Source organism: Suncus etruscus, chromosome 12 (assembly GCF_024139225.1).
Source record: "Suncus etruscus isolate mSunEtr1 chromosome 12, mSunEtr1.pri.cur, whole genome shotgun sequence".
In the NCBI taxonomy this organism is placed as follows: Eukaryota; Metazoa; Chordata; class Mammalia; order Eulipotyphla; family Soricidae; genus Suncus; species Suncus etruscus.
In genome coordinates this window covers 41,762,663-41,774,861 of record NC_064859.1, presented here as the reverse complement: position 1 = coordinate 41,774,861, position 12,199 = coordinate 41,762,663, and the positions used below count along the sequence as shown (strand labels likewise).

General features: G+C 41.6%; 1 protein-coding gene across 1 annotated transcript; it reads right to left on the bottom strand.

The window, feature by feature from the left end:
* Window positions 1–285: 285 nt before the first annotated feature.
* Window positions 286–7,467, bottom strand: POLE4 (DNA polymerase epsilon 4, accessory subunit). Its single transcript, XM_049784855.1, has 4 exons — window positions 7,232–7,467; window positions 6,523–6,607; window positions 5,553–5,594; window positions 286–1,197 (listed from the first exon to the last, which is right to left on the bottom strand). The coding sequence occupies exons 1-4, from the start codon at window positions 7,448–7,450 to the stop codon at window positions 1,184–1,186; spliced, it is 360 nt and encodes a 119-aa protein (XP_049640812.1). The 5' UTR covers window positions 7,451–7,467; the 3' UTR covers window positions 286–1,183.
* Window positions 7,468–12,199: the final 4,732 nt, after the last annotated feature.

Genomic DNA, 12,199 nt, shown 5'->3' with positions numbered 1-12,199 from the left:
AATGACAAGACTAAACATCAGTGCATTTATCTAAGTATAGAATCTATGAACAAAAAGTAATCAAGACCCAGATTATGAGGCTTCCAGTTCCTTTACTTAGCCACTATGTTCCAAGAACTCTACTGCTTCTGACTTGTCAACCAGGCCTCCCTGGCTGTTCTTTTGTTTAAAAGAACAAAATTTAGCCAGAGCCTAGAGAATGGGGCAATGGAAAGTTACTGTTTACTGGGTACAGTTTAAGCCTGGGGACATGAAAAATGTTTGAAAGATAAATGATGGTGATGGTTGCAAAACAATGTGAATATATTTTATGCAACAGAACTGAACACTTAAAAGATGATTAAAATAATATAGTTATGTATAGCTTACAATTTAAAAATAAAGGAATGTGTACTAATACAAATATACATCTTGAGACTATTATATAAAGCCAAACACAAAATAACAACATTCCATGATTCCATTCATATGCAAATGTTCTACAATTGGCAGCTGAAAATGAGGATAGTCACTAAAAGGCAGTGAAATGTACAACTATAAATGGATGAATTGCATAATATATGAGTTACAGCTATTAAATTTTAGTTGCTTTACATTTATAACATTTCTCTGAATTTAAAAACTTAATTGGCATCTGGCAAATTCTGGAACAATATTCTGGTGACACAGTGGAAAAAAAGAACAAATGCTTAAAATGACTGAGGTTTAGAAGGGCTTGCAGGGGCAGTAAGGGTCATGACTGTAGATCCTAATCATAAGGGCAAAAACAAAGGCAAGGTTATAAAATATACTAGATGGATATTGATCAGAGACCTATATTTGGGTCTTTATTATTCATCAAAAAACTTGCACAAAACAGTCTCTTCTACCTGCCCCACGCATCAGATGTGTCTAGGCCTGAAATGGAAGACACAGAAAATGGAAGACCTTACAGAGAAAAGCAACCCGGTGAGCTCTCTGCTTAACCCAGCTTAGGTGACAGTAGAACAGGAGCACTGAGTGAAGAACCAGGTGTAACCCTTTGAGTATCACCAAGTGTGGCCCCCAAACCAAACCAAAAAGAAGTTTTTTAAGTGTACAAGCGCAGTATCCCAAAGACTCTACTCTCCAAAGTTCAAGCTTGTAGATCACGGGTTAACTGAAGATTGGAGGTGAAGAGTCACAAAACTGTCCAGCTCAGCCATCAATCCAAAGTACCTGAAAATACAAAGAGAAAAGATAGAATGAGCTGAATGGTGTAGGAGACACAGCCAAGTTAAAATGAAAGCTGGTCTGGCCCCAGAACTAGTCTGGCAGTTCTTTCCAATCAAACCACCCAAAAGTTGTGGATAGTGGGGGCATGACAGGGAATGGCATTCCAGAAGATGAGCAGCTGGGAATTAAGCACATTAGCCTGGAGATTCCAAACAAGGAAATGAGCTGAGGAAACCATGTAAGAGGTAACTCGGAACAAGTGAGATCAAGTTTTGGGAGCTAGTCTCGCATCTTGAATCGAATTGAAAAGGTCATAACTCTAAAAAGATTATATACTTGGCTTGTATGTTCTCCACTCAAGGGTTCATTCAAAAGGAAAAAAAAAAAGGTTTTCAAAAATGATACAACAAACACATTCCACATTCCCATCAACAGTTAAGAGATTTCGACCAAACTTCCTCTGCCCTTCACCCTGCCAAAATTAAAAGAAATTGGGCTGACTTTAGGAAAAATGAAGTCATGAAATCAGCTCATACATGAATGGATATGGAGATTATTGTGTTAGTGAAATGAGTCAGAGGAAAAGGAACAGACATAGGATAATCTCTCTCATTTGTAGGATATAAGAAAAACAAGGGATAGTATGATAATAATATCCAAAGACAATAGAGATAAGGATCAGGAGATCCAGCCAGGATAGGAAACTTGCCACAAAAAGTGGTAAGCACAGGTAGAGTAGAGAAGGGTCTCCTAGGACAATGATAGTTGGAACTGATCACTTTGGACAAGAAATCAGCACTGCAAGGGGAGAAAGTGACATGCAAGGAACCCCTCATTAACAATAGCACAAACCACAGTGATGGGGGGGGGAGTTTGCCTGCCCTAAAGAGAGGTCGGGGTGGGGGGTGGGAGGGAAACAGGAGACATCAGTAGTGGAAGGGGTGCACTGGTGAAGGATGGTGTACATTCTATGAATAAAACCCAACAATAAATAATTTTGTGCTTAAATTTAAAAAACAAAAAAGGAAATTGAGCTGGTTAAGAAATAAAGTGGAAGAACAGCAAACCAGGAATGAACACTGAGACTCACAAGGCAACTCCAGTCTCAGAATCCAGAGCTGATGCTAAGAGACCTGGATTGATGGCCTAGACAATCCGGCCCATCTAAGAATTTCTGCATCCAGCACTACCAGTAGACAACACTTAAGCTGAATTTGGGGATCCTGGTGTGGAGGCAAGGTAGGAAAGGGGATTAGAGAAGCCTCTTCTAAGCAACTACATGAATCATGCGATACAAGCCCCACAGCTTATTAGAATTCCTAGAGGTACATTTTTTTTAGAGGTACATTTTTTTGGGGGGGGGGGGGGGAGTTTGGGTCACACCCAGCGGTGCTCAGGGGTTACTCCTGGCTGTCTGCTCAGAAATAGCTCCTGGCAGGCACGGGGGACCATATGGGACACCAGGATTCGAACCAACCACCTTTGGTCCTGGATCGGCTATTTGCAAGGCAAACACCGCTGTGCTATCTCTCCGGGCCCTAGAGGTACATTTTAACTACAATTATTTTGTTATATATCTGAAACTCAACTATTACATCACTTCTATCTCAAAAGTCAATTGATAACATGTGCACCTGACAAATTATTTAAAAATTAAGTAACCACCTAAAAAACTAAAAACAGAGCAAAAAGGTAAAGGTGAGCAGTTACATTTTGCAGTAAGAAATATTGACATCTTATGGGGCCAAGTGATAGCGCAGTAGGGCATTTGCCTTGCATGCAGCTGATACAGGACGGAACTCAGTTCAATCCCCAGCACCCCATATGGTCCCCCAAGCCAGGAACAATTTCTGAGCGCATAGCCAGGAGTAAACCCTGAGTGTCACCAGGTGTGATCCAAAAACCAAAAGAAGAAAAAAATCTTGACATTTTTTTAAGTATAGAATATATTACCTTGGTTAAAAAAAAAAAAAAGGAAAATTTATAACCTTAAATACCATATTTTTCATACCATAAGACACACTTATCCCTCTCCAAAAGTGCGTCTTATGGAGCAAATGCCACCTGGAGCTGAAGCCTGAGTGCAGGGGTGCGTCTTACAGAGCACAAAATAAAGTACAGATCTAAGAACTTAAGAACACTTATCAGGTGCAAAATATTATTTACTGAATCCACAGGGCTAAATAGCCAAAAATCCCCATCGATTAAAATAGAACAGAGCAATCAAATACTGAGATTCAATCAGAAGATAAAAATGAATAGATCTACCACTCAATAAGTGCCATTTCAGTACAAACTCAAGCAAATCACCAGAGAAATGTATTTCTAGTTCTATTCCAGGGACCTTCTAGTTTCTTTGCCACAGGCTGGTAGCATTTAAACATGAATCTGATCATATCATTCATCTCTTTAAAAATCGAAGAATTTGGCCGGGAAGGTGGCGCTACACGTTAGGTGTCTGCCTTGCAAGCGGATGGACCGCGGTTCGATCCCCCGGTGTCCCATATGGTCCCCCAAGCCAGGGGTGATTTCTGAGCACATAGCCAGGAGTAACCCCTGAGCATCAAACGGGTGTGGCCCAAAAACCAAAAAAAAAAAAAAAAAAATCGAAGAATTTAAAAAAAAAGTAGTAAAGCAGGCTCCAGTTTTTCTGGAGAACTTGAAGGAAGTTAGTCACAAATGTTTGCCTTGAGCAGGAGAAATAGCACAAATGGTGGTGGGGGCTTGCCTTGGACCCTGCCACACAACCTGGTTCCAATCCCTGGCACTTCATAAGGACCTTGGTCCTTCATAAGGACCCTCCAGGAATGATCACTAAGCACAGAGTCAAGACTTAGGTCTGAGAACCAGCAGGTGTAACCTGAACTCTCCACCCCTCAAAAAAATACATAATATGGGGGCGGAGAGATAGCATGGTGGTAAGGCGTTTGCCTTGCATGCAGAAGGTCGGTGGTTTGAATCCGGCATCCCAGATGGTCCCCCGAGCCTGCCAGGAGTGGTTTCTGAGTATAGAGTCAGGATAATCCCTGAGCACTGCCGGGTGTAACCCAAAAACAAAAAAAAAAAAAAAAAAAACAAAAAAGAAAAAAAGAAAAAAAAAAAAGAAATAATTTGCCTTGCCACAAGAGGGCAGCAAACAAGTTAATTTTAAGAAAAATAAACAAACGGGAAAATAAGCTTAAGAAAGATCTCCAGGGCCAGTAAAATGATTCAAACAAGAGCACAGGCCTCGCATGCCAGAGCCCCGGCTTCAATCTCCAAACCTCAACACCGCCAGGGCATAGAAACTTATCTTTAAAGACAGTTAAAATACTTAGTTAACAGAGCAGATGCTTCAACAGAAGAAAATAATCAAGGAAGGTAGTGAGACTTAAAGGAAAAAATTAATAGGAAGGCGAGAGTGTACTAAAAGTGTGGCTTTCGGGCCCGGAGAGATAGCACAGCGGCGTTTGCCTTGCAAGCAGCCGATCCAGGACCAAAGGTGGTTGATTCGAGTGTCCCATATGGTCCCCCGTGCCTGCCAGGAGCTATTTCTGAGCAATCAGCCAGGAGTAACCCCTGAGCACCGCCGGGTGTGGCCCAAAAACCAAAAAAAAAAAAAAAAGTGTGGCTTTCATCAAGTTACTCTATTCGGAAGTGAGCAACAAAGAGAAACTGATCAGATTTGGGAATTAAGTAGCAGAAATCGCTTCAAGAAAAAGGCAAAATGAGGCATTTCAAATACTTGCTACTTTAATCATGAGATTCAGTATATGAATTAATAAAAAGCACTGACTACAAAAGCTCCTTTGAGAAAGTAATTATCTTACATATATTGCTGAAAGAAAGGAAATGAGAAGTAACCTCTAACATGTTAGCAATAATTTCTCAATCTTTATGAGCAGGAAAATTGATCAATTGGAATAGAGATAAAAGCAGAAAACTATGGAGCTGCAGTGGTAGCACAGCGGTAGGGTGTTTGCCTTGCACGTGGCTGACCTACATCAAACTGAGTTTGATCCCCCAGCATCCCTCATGGTCCCCCGAGCCAGGAGCAATTTCTGAGCACAGAGCCAGGAGTAACCCCTGAACACCACTGGGTGTGACCCACAAACAAACAAACAAAAATAGTAGAAAATAAATCTACCCAGTTCCTGGAGTCTTCATTTCCCTTCTAGGTCTTTATGGTCAGCGACTTTGAAGTATACGTAAGGAAAACAGAATTGCTAAATTTCACTAGAAAGTTTTGTCCCCATCTTAACAGGAAGCAAGGACAAAGAATTATACTACAGAACAAAGAAGGAGCAATCATCAATTGTGGAAGGTTTTGAACTGTAAGTTGAATGGAAAGAACAAGTCGCTATTCTTTGAAAACTCACCTTCCAGAAAAGCAAATTCATCCACAGCTTCTATTGCATTATCTGAAACACAAGGTAAAAGAACACCTGACGGACTGATCACTGGGATATCAGCTCCCCTCTCCAAATATGACCCAGACTATAAAGACTTAATGAAAAAGAGAGCATTTATAAAATTTGCCATTCTGAGAAACATTTGTACTCCCAACACCAATCCTTTTTCCTTTGGTTGTTGGACCACAACCCTGTAAGTCTCAACTCACTCCAGAAATCCTGGTTCTGTATTTGGTTTGGGGGGGGGGGCTATAGGGGGAAGGGGCTGCTTCAAAGGCACATGGTGCCAGGATCAGTGCCTGGGATATTGCATGCAAAGCACACACCCAAACACATACACTCGGCCCTTTGAGTTACCTCCTAGGTCCAACATCAAATCATATCAGTAGATTCCATTCGGTTTCAGTGGTTGTCCCCCCTCCCGAAGATTTTAATCCCAACCAAGTCTCTTGTTATGACTGGCAGAAAGCGTCTTAAGAGAGAGTAATAGTGCAAATCTTCATCTAAAAAGGAAAGACGGCATCAGTTTAAAATGGGACTGCAGATATCATCAAACTCAACCTTTCTTTCTCTGAGAGGAGTTTGACAAGACCGAGGAGTGACAGTACAATATGAAACCTTACACACGTGTGAAGATTACTAGCTTGCAGGAGTCAGAAATCAAAAACTCATGGCTTAGGGACAAAAAAATGCAAAACCAGGTGCAATCTAAGCATAAAGTGATCTTCTAAACTTTGGCAAGAAGCAGACACCTTTTAGCTGCTGCCCCATCAGCCATCAGTCATTAACAGCATAGAGGCTTTCCAGCACAGGGCACTGCATAGAGATATGCAACATATACTCCCAAATATACAGTAAGTAAAGGCTAGGCCCTGAGTTCTTGTCACTTAACTCCCACCCCATCCTCACTCTTAGATAATCACAAATAATATCCTACCCAAATCTCTCCTTTGCAGGGTTTTCCTTTTTCCTTGCTGAGCGCAACAGTAAGCATCTTTTGCAATAGTCTCTACAAACAGCTCCTGTGAAGCAAACAAGGAAAGTTGTATCAGTGTGGACAACTGTGTCTGGGCACTCCATACTTGTGGGTGACGCTATGGGGTTGGAAAAAAAAAAAGTCGGGCTAGTGCTCAAGAAAACTGAAAGTGGTTCTAGGCATCTTTAAAAAATAAAAAACTATTCCCCGTGGGGCCCGGAGAGATAGCACAGCAGCGTTTGCCTTGCAAGCAGCCGATCCAGGACCAAAGGTGGTTGGTTCGAATCCCGGTGTCCCATATGGTCCCCCGTGCCTGCCAGGAGCTATTTCTGAGCAATCAGCCAGGAGTAACCCCTGAGCACCGCCGGGTGTGGCCCAAAAACCAAAAAAAAAAAAAAAAACTATTCCCCACACCTTCCCTTGTGGCCCACGTATGTTCCCCCCAAATCCTCCTCACTGTTCTACAATTCCTATGTTAAGAACCATTCAAAACAAAGTCTTCCCGCAGAACACACCGGCTTGGGGTATACGCCCCGCCCAATCCCGGCTAAGCCCCGCCCACCGCGCTTCCTGCCTCCTTCCGCCCCGCCCAGTTCAGTCTAAGCCCCGCCCAGCCCGCGCTTCCGGCCCCCCCCCCTCCCCAAGCTGCTGGCGCTCCCGCCCGTCGCACCGCGGCTCGTGCCAGAATGAAAATGGCTTCTTGTCCCGCGAGCGTCACGTCGGGGTCCGCCTTCACCAAGGCCTTCACTCTCGACAGAGGCAGCCTCGACAGACGAGCCCCGGGCGCACTCGTAGGAGCCTGAGGCTGCTGGTTTGCTGACTCCCCATTGGACCCTTCCTCGTCCCGGGGCGTCCCGCTCCCAGTTGCCGCCACCGCCGCCGCTGCCATCGGCCCTCAGAGCGTGCCGCGCGGCCTGCGGATGTGCGCGCGCAGGCGGTGCCCACGCCCCTTTCCCGCGCGCTCGAGAGGCCACACCCCCTGTGCCCGTCTGGCTCCGCCCCCTGCGCGGCCGGCGGGTTAGGGCGGGGCGGGGCGGGGCGGGGCAGCCCTCCCTAGGGCTGGGCTGGAGACTCAAGTTGTGTCCTGTGGCTACTAGCCTCTTATGCTTGCTTGCTTGCTTGCTTTTGCTTGCTTGCTTTTGCTTGCTTGCTTGCTTCTTTCTTTCTCTTTCTTTCTTTTTCTTTTTCTTTCTTTCTTTTTTCTTTCTTCCTTTCTCTTTCTTCTTTCTTTTTCCTTTCTCTTCTTTCTTTTTTCTTCTTTCTTTTCTTTCTAATATAATTTTTTTATTTAAGCACCATAATTACAAACATGATTGTAGTTGGGTTTCAGTCATACACAGAACACCCCCCCCATTCACCATTGCAACATTCCCATCACCAATACTCCCCACTCCTTCCCAATGCATTCAGTATTCTATTTCTATCTGTGGTACATATCACTTTGATCAGGATGTATGTATTGAATTATTTTTTTTACTTTCTCTTTTTTATATATAAAATCTTTAAGCACTATGATTACAAGCATGATTGTAGATGGGTTTCAGTCATACACAGAACACCCCCCTTCACCAGTGCAACATTCCCACCACCAATGCCCCCCTCCCGTCCTTCCCATCCCCTGCCTATATTCGAGATAGGCATTTTACTACAATTACTTTTTTTTTTTTTTTGGTTTTTGGGCCACACCTGGCGGTGCTCAGGGGTTACTCCTGGCTGTCTGCTCAGAAATAGCTCCTGGCAGGCACGGGGGACCATATGGGACAACGGGATTCGAACCAACCACCTTAGGTCCTAGATCGGCTGCTTGCAAGGCAAACACCGCTGTGCTATCTCTCCAGGCCCACTTTATTTTATTTTTAAGTTTAGTAAGCTGTTTTTTTCTTTTTTAAAAGGATAAGTGTTATAAAAAAAAAAAAATACAGTGGTAACAGTGTGAGAGAGATAATCACTGTTGTTTGCATAGGCCCAGCAAAATACGGGGAAAACGGAAGGGGAAAAAAGGCTTGGCCTAAATGCTACCCCTTTCTTACTCAATGAATAAAGTGGACTTGGTTAGCACCGGGAGATGTGCCCCACATTCAAGAATCCAGATTCAGATGGCCAGGGTGTAATCCAGTGTAATGTAAACCAAGGTTTAAAGGATTAAACCAGGGAATGCTTTGATGGTTCTGGAGAGAAGAGTGAAGATTACAAGAAAGGGAGTGCCAGCCTCCAGAAAGGGGATACACTGGACATTGATCAGACAGGACTTGAGCAGCAGAGTGCCTTCTAGAGGACAGTTTACCAGAAGAAATGTGGAATAAATGCATGAGGTTATGGCAGGATTTCCAGGATCAGTAATTATTGAGGGCCCCAAAGAGTTTTGGTTTCTGTAGGTTATATTGATGATTAGAAATTAAATATTAAATAATATCTAGATATTATAAATTAAAAGTTTAAAATACTTAGTTGCAATAATATACATGTCAACATAGCTATTTCCCTCGTTTTATTTTTTCTTTAATTCCTTTGTTAATTTAGTCACTGGAATTGATGATATTTATTTAAAGACAGAACGAAAGACCAAATAATGGTCTTAATGTTATCAAAATAGATTTCCCAGGGTGGGGGTGTTTTTACTTAAAAGACCCCTGAAAGGGTCTCAGAATGCACATATCCCATAAATTTAGCTCTAGAAAAAATTGAATCAGCAATAACATTTGTCAAGTTTTTTTATACTAGGTCACTTGGTTGGCCCTCAGTAATTTGTGTGTCTGTTGGAGAGTCACACCCGGCAGCGGCAGTCAGGGGTTACTCCTGGCTATGCTCTCAGAAATCGTTCCTGACAGGCTCAGGGGACCATATGGGCTGCCAGGAGTCGAACCTGGGTCTGTCCCTGGTTGCTGCTTGCAAAGCAAATGCCCTACCGCTGTGTTATAACTCAGGCCCTGGCCCTTACTTTTATGTTCAAAGTTCAAAGTGCTTTACATTTATATATTCTATGTTAACTTACGTGATTGCCATAATTCAAGGTGACTACTCTTTTGATTAATCTCAGTTAAACTTGCTTTTCAATTGCAATATTTGAAATACCTTGTAGTTATTAATTTATTAGCAGCAAAAGGTGGGGAAGACAGGATCATAAGCGATGACATCTGCAATCATTCTGTTTTAAACTGTTATAGCCAACTCTAGGTAATAATTAGAACAAAAAGATCCCGCCAGTGCATTTCATGAGACTGAAATTAAAATCTTTGAAAGGATGTCTCAATCACTGAAAATTTCACCAAAGCCTTCTTTAGGAACCAAGTTCTGCATCCATCTTCAGATTACATTGGAAACACATGGAAAACTCCACACAAAACTAATGAAACTAAAAAAAAAAAATTAATGAAACTATGCAGTGTCCCACTGTGTAATATATGTCCCACTGTAATAGAACTTCACAGAGCAAATCTCAAATTACTTACTACTTCAGCAGTCTCAAAGTACTCAATACTTGACAGCAGTCTAAAACCTGAGTTGACACATTAAGAATTGACCACTAGGGCCAGAGAGATAGCACAGAAGTGGGGCGTTTGCCTTGCATGTGATCAACCTGGGAGGGTCCTGGTTTGATTCCCGGCATCACATATGGTCCCCCAGCCTGCCAGGGGCAATTTCTGAGTGCAGAGCCAGGAGTAATTACCCCTGAGTGCTGCCAGAAACCAATCATTCAATCAATAAATAAAGTTTAAAAAAGAGAGTTGACCACTAGGGGTTAGAATAGAATTTAGAGCCTACTAGATTTCCAGAAGATTATCCGGCTTTTGGAGAACTTTCTGTCTTACCCTTGCTTCTTTCTAATTTTCTCTGATTTTTTTCATAATTTCCCTATATTTGTTCCATTTCCTTCTTTTCTTTTTCTCTTACGAATATCTGTTGTTTTCCTCAAAATGTTTGTATATTACCACATCACCCAGACTCAACTTCCTTTGCCTGATTTTACCATAATGAACAGAAAAGGGATTTTTAAGAGGGTGTGAGCAAGTGTATCATTTACAAGCTTTGGCATAAGTAAATTTTCCTCTGTCACTTAGTAGTGCTCATAAAGTATTTGCTGACGATTTCATCATTCACTGTGGCTCACGTGGAATTGCCACACTCTACAGAGGCCTGTCAGTACCTGGAGTGAGATACTATGGAAGGAGAAGAGAATGTTCCCTAAAAATGTCTTCAAGGATAGTAATTGCCATAGTGGGTTCACCCTCCCCTTAAGGTCACTGAAATTAATTTAGCATTTGTTTGTGTGTGTGTTTTTATTTGATAAGAGACAGGAAATTAAAAGCACAAAAGAGCTTTTACCATTTTTTTTAAATCTCAGAATAAGGTAGACGCCCTTTTTCTAATTTTCTCTTCAGTGAACTCTTTTCACCACAGATGTGATTGGACTTGACAAGAAGTCGGTACTTTACTTGCCCTAAACTCTATGTAATGATTATCCTTACAATAACGTATAAAACACTAATAAGTGACTATTCTAAAGGGCCAAAATGCATCCTAAATCCTCTGCAGTAGATTTATTTTTAGCTCAGTAGTCTAATAGTCTACAGCAGCATTTCTCAACCAGGAGTTCTATGGTCTCTTTGCCATGCTCCAGAATATTCCAAGGGTGCCATTCCAAGGTAAAAATCATATAAATGGAGTGGGAGAGAAATAGAAGCATCAACTTATGGGAACAATTAGTAAAACAGGGGAACCACAGTAGTAAAACAAGGTTGAAAGGAGAAAACAGAAAAAAAATTTAGAAACACTGGTCAAGGGAGTATTTTCTTATTCTTGGGAAATGACTCACTATAACAGAACCAAATAACTACATGTGGTCTTAAAGGAAAGATTAAGAGAGGAGAGTCTAAGAAGTAAGGCTTGTTAATAAATGAATGTAAGTTATCATAGCATTTAAATTGTGGGTTAAACTGGTCGATAAATTACTTAGTCAATAAGCACAATTCACCCTCACTGAATCATTTATTATCACACCCAAATTTGAAATAAGAAACACTTTTAATTCCAATAGATGATTTATGATGATAATTTTCTTTAAGTTTAACTTTGATATTCCTTCACCTGTCCAGACTAAAGGATACTAGAGCAAAGGAAACAGAGCAAAGGATGCATGCTATCCTTCAGGACCATGTGAGCACACTTTGATCATCAGTAAAAGGCCCCAGAGTGTTCAGATAATGTTAGTGCACTTGTGAACTCAGGATCAAGTTTTACAAATACCATCCTAGTCACTTTGGAAAGAGCAGTATGAGTTTTGCCTTCTGAAGAACAATCAGCTTCTGCTTATCTACCAATTTAATGTAGATCTTTGGTGAAGGCAACAAGGGTTAATACCAGTCTCTGTTTTGACAGGCTTCTATAGAGTTCTGGGTAGCAGAAATCTCCTGAAATAATTGGTCATCACAAAGGCTAAATTATTCAAGAAAAATGCTGAGGAGTTCCAGTATATGAGGGTCCATGTCCAGGAGGCCAGACCGATGAGCTTCATTAAATATTTATATTCTTCCAGAAAGAAAAAAGATTTGTACCTAACCAATAAAAAGTGAATAAAAACTTCTCACTAATATATCTAGAAGTTAGGTGTTGGATTTTTTCCTGGTTTTTTTTTTTTGTT